This window comes from Spermophilus citellus, assembly GCF_964194105.1.
Source record: "Spermophilus citellus genome assembly, chromosome: 16".
In the NCBI taxonomy this organism is placed as follows: domain Eukaryota; kingdom Metazoa; phylum Chordata; class Mammalia; order Rodentia; family Sciuridae; genus Spermophilus; species Spermophilus citellus.
The window spans coordinates 46,689,094-46,701,764 of NC_138196.1; the positions used below are offsets into that span (position 1 = coordinate 46,689,094).

The window sequence follows — 12,671 nt, forward strand, 5'->3', positions numbered from 1 at the left end:
AATATCAGTTCAGCTGCATTTCTAGAATAGCCTAATTGGTGCTTCAGTCAAAAGCAGGACCTTCACCCAAACATAGAGATGCATGTTTTGACTGATGTTATTTCTGCACTGTTCATGGTGGTCTTCTTTAACCCATGGAAACATGTCACTCCAATCCAGTTCCATCTCCATTGCTCTCATCAGCCTCCTTACTCTCAGATAATCTCACTCTAGAGAAGATGCAAGAAAGGCTTCTGGTGGAAAACTCTAGACTTGGAACTAGCAAGCCAGCAAATGGTGCCCCCATCACCTCCCACTCTCTGCTCCTTCCCTCCCATACAAATGAAAGGATGCTCAATTCTGCCACAGGAAAGAGAGGATGGGGAAGACAAAACATTAGGGAAGAAAGGAAAATAACCTAGCTTGATTCCCAGGTATTGGGAAAAGGTTATGAAAACAGAATACTTAGGGAAAAATATGGAAGAACAGCCTCTTATTATAGACTAAATGAAAAAATCAGAAGGTAATTTAATATTAAAATCAAAAGTACTTTAAAATTGAAAGAAAAACAACACCATTTCAGCATGAGCACAATGTGAACGATGGGTAAGGAAGGCAAAGCTACAAGCTATATCAGAAGGGCACAGAAATATGCGGGTTTTTGGGCTGGGGATGCGGCTCAAGTGGTAGCACGCTCGCCTGGCATGCGCGTGGCACTGGGTTCGATCCTCAGCACCACATACAAATAAAGATGTTGTGTCCGCCGAAAACTAAAAAAAATAAATAAATATTTAAAAATTCTCTCTCTCTCTCTCTTTCTCTCTCTTTAAAAAAAAAAAGAAATATGGGGGTTTTAGTAACTCATGATAAACAAATTGCTCCAGATATTCTGCTGAATTCAAGCAACTAAAATAAATGTCGAAAGACCATTTGGAGTGAGGTGAAACTAACACAACTTTTGTTGGATTTTGTATATTTAAAGTAAAAGTAAGGAGGACGCCTATTTCGAATTAAGCATTAGGACTACTGACACTAACACAGTGGAAATGGACTACTAAACTCAGATTAGCATCATCAATAAGAAACTCCACTTTAAAGTCCATTTGAATATCAATGACTAAGAAGAAACATAAAAAGTTAAAATTAAGCAAATGAGACCACCTTACTTATGAGTTTTTTTTTAATCATAATAAATAAGCTGGGATGGGGATGTAGCTCAGTGCAATAGCACAGCATGTGCTTTGCATGTGTGAGACCCTGGGTTCAATCCATAGCACAGGGGAAAAAAAAAAAAAAAAAAAGATTGCAGAGGAATTGGGAGTTGAGATGCTGAGATGAACTAGAGAGCTGTAATTTAGTAAAAATGGGAAAATAAACAAAAGAAATTATTTAAATGTTAAAGGGCCCACAAACACTAAAGAAGGAAAAATAATTGATATAAAAACAAACAACAGAAGGCAAATGAGAAGCAAGAATTAAGAGAACATGGGAAAAACAGAAACCCTTGAGAAACAGGGGTCTTTCAATCAGAAAACTTTATCTCCTTACCCATAATTGGATCATGGGGTTTAACTTATTTTCTCATTTAAGTCACAACTTTTATTTTAACCTGTTTCTTTACTGAGAATTAAAGAGCTTACTGAATTTGGCCACATTATTTTGTATCAGAATCTTTCATAGCTCCTGACCAAATGCTTACCATTATTCTTACAAAAGGCAAAAAAAAAAAAAAAAAACCTCTCCCAATTTTTCAGTAATATGATTTACCTTCATCCCAGAAATCCTAAGAATCTTGAGAGCTTTGCAAACATCTCTTTCACTGTGATATACCCAGGGGAAGGAGAAGGGGAAGGGGAAGGTGCATTCTGAAAACTATCTTTAGAGGGTTCTGATGAACTACTCCTTCCCCAGGGTGAGAGTGGCCTTTTCATATCTGACCCCCTCTACCTCTCCTCATCTCCACCCAGTCTCAAAACACTGCTTCCAGGGGTGGAGCCAGTAATATGTCCTGACTTCAGCACTGCCTTTAACATAAAGTTGTGAAACCGCCTTTAGTTCTATTTCATCTTCCCACACTTATTAAAGCACTGTGTGTTACATAAACTGACATTTCTAATGCCCATTTTCAAACTGTTAGTGAGTCTTTTTAAATCCTCTCAGGTGATGGCTTTAAGTCAATTAATTGCTATGCTTCCTTTTTTGGAAAAGGTAACCAGTCAGGTCTCTGGCTGCCTTTAATACCTAACTCCCAAAACATCACCTTTTAAGAAAAAGTACATATTTTATTTTATTTTTTTTATTGGTTGTTCACAACTTTACATAGCTCTTGACATATCATACTTCATACATTAGATTGAAGTGGGTTATGAACCCCCAATTTTACCCCAAATGCAGATTGCAGAATCATGTCGGTTACACATCCACAATTTTACATAATGCCCTATTAGTAATTGTTGTATTCTGCTACCTTTCCTACCCCCTACTATCCCCCCGCCCCTCCCCTCCCTTCTTCTCTCTCTACCCCATCTACTGTAATTCATTTCTCACCTTGTTTATTTTCCCATTCCCCTCCCAACCTCTTATATGTAATTTTGTATAGATAAAAGTACATATTTTAAAAGCAGAGGAACAGAATCGTTTTCCTCCTTGTGGATCCTCGTAGTGAGAGTCCTGGCACTTTCTGGCTCCGGGCCACAGCCCCCTCCACCGCTGTGATCTACTCTTCCAGCTGCTCAGCCCTTTCCCAGTTCTCTGGACTATTACTAAATCCCATTAATCCGGTCACAGCACATTTATTACCCAGTACATCCATTAATCAGTGACACAGAAGTTGCTGGCACACAATTCTCCTCGCATTCTCTGCTGCGTGCAACCTAATGTACATCTTCCCAGAACTTCTGTTCCAATTATAGTGCACCCTCTAAAAAGTTCAACTGCTTTTCTGGCTTACTCTGCATTTCTTTTCAACATACTTAGAGAAAAAGACCTCAACCAACTGCCTTTAAAGGGGAACAAAGCAAAGTCAAAAAATTACCAGATTTTGATAGCTGGCATGCATCATTTCCATTAGATATGGCTCTTAGCTACCTACAAATGATATGGTCATATCATAAGGAACTCAAGACCCCGCCAATGCCTTGAAAAGTTCACAAACTTCTTCTCCTGAATCAAAACGCATCTGGCAAAGTAAATAAGCACATATCCCATTTCCTTAATTGAGGACTGCTATGTAACACTTTACTTCTATATAAATTTTTTTTCATGGTATGCTCTGAAGGAACCTAGAAGTTCCCTTGAGCAGAAGAATTTCACAGCTGACACAAGCCACACAGAAAGACAAAAAACACTTCTGTAGAAGTAAATAGTAAACTAAAGACCCCAATGTGACACACAGGCTAGACAATAATGTAAATGAAAGAAACTATTTTTTGAAAATAGACATTCTTCTCACCATATCTAAGGACGTTCTGTTTAAAAGAATCAATACATCCATATCCCAAATATTCACTGTTGCTAACAAAAGTCTAGTTAGGTGCACCAACCTTGAAAAATATGTATTATATCAAAAACCAAGGAAACCAAACCTTAAAATCTCTGAGAGGGGGAGGAATATACAAGAAGTGTTTGGTTAACAATGCTGCAAAACAATTTATCAGTTCTGTCTTATCCCTCATTCAAGGTGGCTCAATTACCATAGTATATCAGAAGGACATAATTTTAAGATGATTTCATCCTAAAAGGAAAATACACAACCTCTACCAAGAAAATGTGAATACCAAGATTAATGAAAGAGGCCCATCAAGTAACAAACTCAGGAGAAACCCCCAAGGACAAGGAACTACATGGCAGGTGATCATTCAGACTTCTTGGCCTCAGCTAAGGACAAGGACGACATACAATTCCTAAAACAGTAGCATTCATAAAACTGAACAAATTCTTGCACATGATTTGTGATTTGCTTAAGAGTGGGTCCATATTCAATGCCAAGTCCTCTGGCCTACCTGGCCGTGCAAGGCGTGTCAGAGAGATGTACACGTCATGGCAATCTCTTTCTTGTGGTATGATGAGCTGTATGATCTGAAAGTTCTTGCAGCGAATCAGAAGAGGACATCCAGTAGCAGCTGTTGCCTGTTTTTCAATGGTGGAAATCTGACTGTGAAGAATCTAGAAACCAAAAGTTATTTTGGATGCACTAAGCACAAATAACCAACAAATATGACAAGGACTAACACAGGTCTTTGAGCCACACGAATAAGAAACACAACCCAACCTTCAGCTAAGTCACCACCTGTGCCCAGATAACAAGAAATGAGATGTTCCAAGTGAGAACCAACTGTCTCGATTTAGCTTTTTTTTTTTATACCAAGCTTTCTGATATCCAGCATAATTATTTTGAAACAAACTATTTAGCATGCAATTGTGCACAACTTCAGGTAAGAGAACATTTAGTACTTAAATGTTGAATATGCTTAAGAGCTAAAATTAAATAAGGTCATGGGAAGTTAGTAAAATAAACTTTTTGCAATCAACAGAAGTTAGAGATGGCTCCACTGGGAGGTGCCACCATGCTCCTTAATTCCACATGGAACACTCAAGTTCAATAGCAAGTTGGGGTTGTTGTTTTCTGAGCTGTTGGTGGTCAGGCAAGCTGCAGAAGAAAGGATTTATTTTATTTTTTAATTTTCTCTTACTTTCAAGTGACAAATCATAACTATGTACAGTATTAGGATACAATGTGATGTTCTAATGTATGTGTACAATGAGGAATGATTAAATCAAGCTAATATACCCATCATCTTGCTTATCTATCATTTTTTTAGGGTGAGACAGTTGAAATTTGCTCTCTTAATTATTTTGAAATATACATTATTACTGACTATAGTACCTCTCTGTGCAACAGACCTCAAAACCTACCTTTCCTGAATATTTGAAACTTTGTACCTTTGGTTAACAACTTTCCATTCCCTCCCTCCTTACCCCACTTCCAGCCTCTGGTAACCACTGTTCTGCTCTCTAAGGAAGAGATTTCACTGAAGAGAAATCAAGCTAAAGTGCATTTCTCTGGTCTTTCAAGGTCCACACTACATCCTCCATGGCAGCACTTCATTCTCCAAGCTCCTGTCCACCCCACAGTGCCTGCCACCTCTACAAAAATGTAACACTGTCCATGGAGTCTGGAAAGGGGGATATCTGCCATTCAGGGATTCTGGTTTGGTCATAATGTCAAGGTCAGACTACTGAATACATTAAGAAATATCTAATATTTTTATTTTAAATAGCAGATGGGACTGTTCTCTAGATTTTTTCAAAATTATCAGACAGATAGAAACAACCTAATAAAATGATTGAATGGTTGTATTATAGGATCCTGCAAATAATGTGTATATAACAAATTAAGCACTATGAAAATGCTGTATCTGGCATATTGACATTATTGAATATCTACTTGATGGCTATAATAACATGAAGCACTTGAGCCTGCAGGCTATATCTTGGTTTGTCTTTACTGATGTCCAAGTGGTTAGTGTTAACAATGATTAAGTTGATCGGGTGGATATGACTCAGCAATAGAAAAGGACAAGGCACACATTCCAGAGACAGTCCTTTGAACATCCAGACCTCAAGAGCCCCCACCTTACCCTGAGGAAAGAACTTAGGGTCACATTATTTTACTTCCAGCAACAGAAAACACGAAAAGCCAAAAACAAGGAAAACATACCCATGTTTCTTTTCTTGCATCAGGTACATTTTCTACAAATATGACGTGAGTAGCTGTCAGATACAAAGTACCAAGGGCTGCTTTTTTAGAAGACATTCGATCAACCAACCGGACATTTTCAACCTAGAGAAACCAGTTTGATGGAAAGAGTTTTAGTAAAGCAAAAGGGCTATTCAGAAAATAGCAGGCAATCTCCCACTTACTCTACTGTAGAATTTTGAGAATTCCTACATTAACAAAAACCAAAATGTACCCCTTATTTAGACTTCAATATGATAATGTATATAGAAGATAAATATTCACCAATTACTAAAAGATGACTTTAAATGTACTATAAAGCATTTGTAGATTCTATCCTTTCTTTGAGGTTTAAAGAGGTCCAAGTTTTCATTTCATAGTAATTACACAAAAATTCTAATTTAAGGCAGAAAGTGTACGCAGTAAAGCTCTGAGATTACACAGTGACTATGCATGAACTACAGTCTATGAAAAAGAAAATGATATGTGATCTCATGTGTTTCTAAAGTTGTAGAAATGTCCTTATGGTTGTTTGCCATCATATAAACCATAGTAGGAAACACAAACATACATTTTGGGAAAAAAAGTATCAGAGAAATGTATATAAAGAAACCCTACTAATTTAAGATCCTCATATTCATTTAGAATAAAATCTTTTGAATGACAGAATTCTCATCACCGAGCTAAAAATTCAGTGGTTGCAAGAGATGCCTGCAAATGATTCGTTTTTCAAGCATTCAACTGTTTGTGTGGAGCAATGTCAAGGATGTGTGCCCTGGGATCATCCCAACATGAAATGCAATGGAAAGGTCAAGACAACCTCCACAGGACACCGGAAACTGAAACTGGAAATGCTGATAATTGAATTAATCATATTGTGAATATACCAATTAATCAGAAAGCTTTTATCATACACATTATTTATTGTTTGAAACAAATAAAGATAAATCTTATTCTGGAAATATTTCTTTAATAATGATTTCAATTTTTTATATGGTTACAGAGCTGTTCCATGTCTCCATTTTTTTCCTTAATCTTCTTTTGGAATCTATTTTCTTTATAAACTATCTTCTTAATGCACATTTTCAAATTCTTAATATTTTTAAATCCTTCTCTGGGGTCAAACCTCTCCCTTTTCATCTCTTCTCTAATTCCTAATATTGGGAATTGTGCTTTTACCATTTTGTGATTAGACAGGTAAGGTCTTTTTCTTTAAAGCAAATAGGTCTTAAATTATCGACTTTATAATTTTTCTCTTTTCTAATTTGTTAATTTCTGATTTTGATTGTTAATAAATGTTGTAACTTGCCTTCCTTGGGTATATCATGTGGTTTTTGTTTACAAATCCCCAGGTTTAATAGTTTGTTAATTTTCATTATGTTTTTAAATTCAAGCATTTTCCTCCAAGTAAATCTTTGGCTGCATCCTTGGAGTTTTGTTTGTATACTCATTCTTCATGCTTTCTAAAAAATCTGTAATTGCAGTTTTTATTTCTTCTTTGACCCAAGAGTTTTTATGGAGAATATTTTTGAATTCCCACATGGTTGGATTTTTTTATTTAAAATTTTGTTATTAAACATTCTATTTTGAACTAACTACAAGAAACGATATTATTAAAGAGAACTGTGGAAGAGAAAAAATAAAGGGATATATTATTTTTAGAACATTTTTGGGGGGAGAAAAACTCATTTGCATGCTAAAACTAAGCTAAATTAAGCATAGGACCAGAGGCACTATACCAGTTAACAACATGTAAAAATGGAGTACAAATAGTTTTTCCTGGACTTAGGGCTAATGAAACAAGACTTTTGGGGGATAATATATTGACTATAAAGGAATATTTTTGAACCAAAAATATTTAGCATAAATTATTTTTTCCTACAGAAGTGACAGAAGCCATACCACTTAACTTATTTTTAGAAAATCGAGTGGAACAGAATAAGGTACACAGATGTCAATAGATTGGAATACATAGTGGGAGTTTTCCATGTCTATTTGTTAACTTTGGATGCCGCTGCAGGAAAATTAAATTTCAAAATTTGGCAATGGTTCTCATTGGTCCCAGAGCTGTCAAAAGCAATTCTAAAGTTATGGAGGGAAAAAAGAAATGAAAAAAAAAAATGAGGGAAACACCAACAGCATGATTTCCCAGTGATGTGTAGCAGCAAAAGAAATGAAGAGTAAAGATTAAAATTCTGTGAAGACAGAGAACAGTGTTCAGGGCTCATGTCATGGTACATACTAAGCCAGAGCAACTTAAAAATGAAATAAAACTCAGAGTTCCGGCACCACCCTGAAAACCCACTGGTTCATCGCTGAGCTACCTAAATTCTATCTCATCTACATATGTAATAATTTACACACCAATAAGGCTTCTTTCATATTTGGAGAGATAAGACTCAGGAAACTACCCATTTCTTGAGGCAAACTTATTGCAGCTTAGCCACAAACTCCTGGGAACACGGCTTAAAACACACTAGATATGCATGCTCTGGGCAGGGCATTTAACCTACGTGAAGTTGCATACATTTTTCACTTCCTGACATTTCTGACAATGAGATTCACATATGACTAATGTGATGTCACTGTGTCATTTAGTTGGCACTGCTTTTTTCTTTCTTGGTGGGACATAAAATCTGTTCCTCTTACCATCACTGATTTGCTGAAATGCAGTAAATTTATAGTTTTTGACTTATAAATGATATTTGAGGCCATGGAACTGAAGGAAGAGTATGCAGAGTGGAAAGAGAAGAAATATGAGGAAATTCAATGTTTAAAGGTCCCATAGAAGAGGAGGATTTGAGAGCAAAGTTGACAGGAGTGGCCAGGAAGGGGGCCATTAATTAGGAGATGTTGCTGTCAGGGGGATGGCAGAGGGAATGCTTTGAGAGAGAGGGATTTTTTTATATCACATGGTGCTGAAAGATGGAGGAAGGTAAGAACTGTAAGTTGTCCATGAAACACACTAGCAACCTTAAAAGAAGTGGTCCTGTAAGCACCAGGATCAGAAGCCATAATCATGAACCTGACGCACAAACTCACAGGCACTTAAGAAGGTAAAGAGTTCCTCTATGCAGAAGTGAGGCTGTAGGGTACAAGACCAAAGCACATTAAGAACTTTTCAGGAGCAAATGTCAGATCAAGATGCTGTAGAGACAGAAGCCCAGCATCACCAACAAGAGCACCGCACTGTGATACACACAGGAAACACACTAACTCCATTAGAGGGATCTCAGTGGAACATATTTTAAAGGATTAGAAAAAGGAGATAAGGATGATTGGGTAAGGATTTGTTTTCCTGCTTATGGTAAAATCTCTTCCAACACTATGAAGTTTCTCAGTTTTTAAAACTGGTCTTCAAAAATTATGTACAAATTGATTAAATGTTCAAAGATTCAGTCAAATAGAAGGAAGAAAATCACCCCTAGGACCATAATCCAAATATAAGCACTGTTACTCTTTTATAGTATTTTAGAAAATACCTATACCTTGTTTTAAGTGTTTTATTACATACATTATTATTTCTTCTAGAAGTGATAGAATAAATAATCCCCAGGGACGGGATAGACAAAATTATACTGTAAAAATATATGCAAAACTGTTTTCAGAATGCCATCCTTTGAGATAAACCCAAAGACAGAAACTGGGAAATAGGATATGAGAGCCCAAACATTGGCACAGACAGATTTTCAGGATGCTCAGAAGAAATAAAAGGGAACACTGAACATCTAATTCCATGGAACAAAATGCCTCTGTGTAGCACTGAGTTAGGTTCTAAAAAAAAAAAAAAAAAAGACAGAGTCTTTGTATACCCCCTAGAATCTTACAGATCCAACAGAAAAGACTGTGTCCCAGTTTAACATCCTTTTTTATTCCTAACCCTCCTCTGTTGGTGTTAGATTGAGGGAGGAAAAAGGTTTTGTCAGCTTTTCTGGGCCAGGGCTGAAAAGCTTCAGTCAAAACATGGGGCTCCAACAAAGCACTACCAGGTCTGAAACAGGACACCTTGGCTACAGAACACAAGTCCTTCTTCGCCCTTCCCTCGCTGCCTAGGAGTCAGGAGGACCTTATAAATAACAGAGAGACAGAGCCTCTCTTCAGAAATTCTGATGGTGCCACCTTCTAATTTCAATCTTAATAGAATAATAAATATGGATCTTTGCTTTCTACCCTGAAGGTCAAATGGTAGACTGCTGAAGATTGTGGGTTCCAGAATCATCTAGGACTATCTGCGTAAGTAAAGCCGCTCTGCAGGATAAGGAGTTCACAGAGCTGGGTAGAGTTACCATTCATTGAAAAGGACAGGAAGAAAACCAATAGCACTAGCCACAAGCTTTGCTCAGGACAGAGACCAAGTTCTCAGTACCATATAAATTAGGCTAAAGGTCACTGTCAATCATCCGGGGGAAGAGATCCAGAGACCGTTGAACAGGGAGAAATCAAAATGTCTGCAGCAGCCAAAACCTAAGACAAGTTTATGTTCTAGTCTAAGAAAAGCAGCTAGATAAATAGTTTGTCATGCTAAATTTGGTATCATGACATTTTCTAACTCTACCAACATGAAAAGAAAAGTATTTGCAAGTCAGGAGGCCTGGGCTCTGGTTCTGGTTCTGGTTTTGAAACTGAACTGTGGGCACAGGCAGTTGTACATTTTTCCCTTCTGGGTTTTGCCTTCTATAAAGAATCTAAGGGTTTCTAATGTCTCCCTCCATTCCAGCAGGCTGCAGCTCTGACTCAGTGGCACGAAACAGCAACTGTGAGAACACAGACACAACAGAGAGACAGAGCCTCTCTTCAGCAATTCTGATGGTGCCACCTTCTAATTTCAATCTTAATAGAACATGGATCTTAGCTTTCTACTCTGTAGGTCAAATACAATTCAATATTAAATTCTCCAGAAATTCAGCCATCCAGGAATGTGGCTGACCATTGAAACCCTGTGATTTTCTAAAGAAAGGAAGCCCCCGCCTCAGAACAAGGGTGCTGCGACAGTCCCTAAAATGGGGACAGAGGCCACACTGACATCCACAGCTCTAGACCCAAAGTGGGGCCAGGAACGTCCCAAGCCCATGCACATGGGCCAGGTAGCCCAGGCAAGAAGGTGCCAGGCTACAACTGGCTATTTTTCAGTCTTAACCTGTCTTAAACTCCTCCCTGTCTTATACTCTTCTTTTCCTTTTTGCTTCTTTCAGAGAGGAGTTAGCTAATAACTAGGTAGGAATCCTAGAGTTTTTGTAATTCTTGGAGACTTCTACTTCTCATAAGTAAGTATCATTAGTTTTTTAATCTAAATTAAAAGTCTTGTTAAAGTATTAAAAACAAAGCCTTTGGTTGGCTTTCTTAAAGAAATGACATCTGACTGAATCTCTTTTTAGATGTCCTATTCAATCTAATGCCATAAAAATCCTTAAGAGACCATGAAAACTACTTCTGAGAATGTACATACATATCACAGTGCCCACTTTATTTCTGAAAACAAAAAAATTAGCCATCCATCATTTTTTTTTTCAGTCTTTGATGTTGACATTCAGACTACATGGCAGACACTTAGGGCCTGCCTACCCACCCAATGCCCTTCTCACTGGTCAGAAAGAGCCTGAGTGACAAGGATAACTTCTGCAGAAACCAAAGTTGAGACAACTACAATAATGAGAACCTAAAAGTACAGGCAGAGTCCATTTCTGCCTAAAATGTTTTTCAGCTGTGAGCAGAGCCTTAAAATGTGAAAGTATAGAATACAAAAATGTGCAATAATCATACGGTGAAAAAATATGTAAAAGTTAATGTAGTTCTCTTGTACTGTGCAGCATTTAGCACAGTGATTGGGATAAAATAGTGAGAGTTCTGGTCAGTGGCTATAACACCTCTCCCACGGTGTCCAATGGCCAGCCACCAGGACAGGGCAACATGAAAAGCAGCTGCATTTGCTGTGATGCACAGGAACCAGATTCCTGGCCTGACAGCTTCTCAGAAAGGAACACCCACTGCAGGGTGGTGTGGAAGCTTCTGGGGAGAGCAGATGCCCTCGGATCTGGAGAGTTGGGAGGTGGGTGCTTGTGGACGATACCGGTATGAAAGCTCTTTTGCCTTTAAGTAGTGCCTACTCCCTTACTGGCCATTTAACTAAATTCTGGTGCCAAACTGGGGCACTCTGTAAAGTCTAATTTTACAGAAAAGTTGCCAGGAAAGAAGGCAGCAGAATCGGGACAGATTCCATGTTGGTAATTTTTAACAAACAGTAATTATTACTAAAGAAACCCATAACAGAGACATCAGTTTTGCTTTCTGTCCCCACTGAATGCTCACCTCACATTTGTGATTTCATTTCCTCTGTGTTAAACTAGTAGTAACTACTGATTCTTCCAGAAAGATGGACTACTCAATTATAGTTGGCAAAGTACTCTGATATGCAAGCAGAAAAATTAAAACAATAACAAATTCTTCAGACCATTCAGAATTGTTTTTTACAGAAAAAACATTTAGCTTTTCTAATTTAAAACAAAAAGCACTTTTTACCCTTACATAAAGTTGCTTAAACAAATAAAAAGTGCTATCCATGAAACTTTAAGGGTATTCTAATCCACTCTTTTGGTAGAAAAATCAGGAACATCAATCCTTTCCCCAAAAGGCAGATTTAATCTGTTTAAAACTATAAAACCAATGAAAGTCTTTTCCCAGGACCATTTTATTCAAAGGTCAGAGACTGGAGAAGAACTAAGAAAAGGGCAAAAATCACAGAGTACAATCCAAGAAAATATATGACATGTAACCAGAAGAAACAGATCTCACCCTTCATGAGATCCATAAAAGATCTTTTGTACAACACAGAGGAAAATATTTGTGGGATATACAACATACACTGGGATGTATGAAAAGAACCCATTTTTAAGCTACCCAAAAAAGTTAACTCTCTTAAAAATATATCCTGCTATGAAACTGTTATTTCAAAAGCATG

General features: G+C 37.4%; 1 protein-coding gene across 1 annotated transcript in view; it reads right to left on the bottom strand.

Moving 5' to 3' along the window:
* Nucleotides 1-12,671, bottom strand: part of MTMR7 (myotubularin related protein 7) — a 91,710-nt gene that overhangs the window by 62,469 nt on the left and 16,570 nt on the right. The window contains exons 2-3 of the mRNA XM_081269195.1: nucleotides 5,699-5,821; nucleotides 3,981-4,143 (exon numbers count right to left, since the gene is read on the bottom strand). Coding sequence (XP_081125321.1) covers nucleotides 3,981-4,143; nucleotides 5,699-5,821 — 286 coding nt within the window. The remainder of the gene's footprint in view (nucleotides 1-3,980; nucleotides 4,144-5,698; nucleotides 5,822-12,671) is intronic.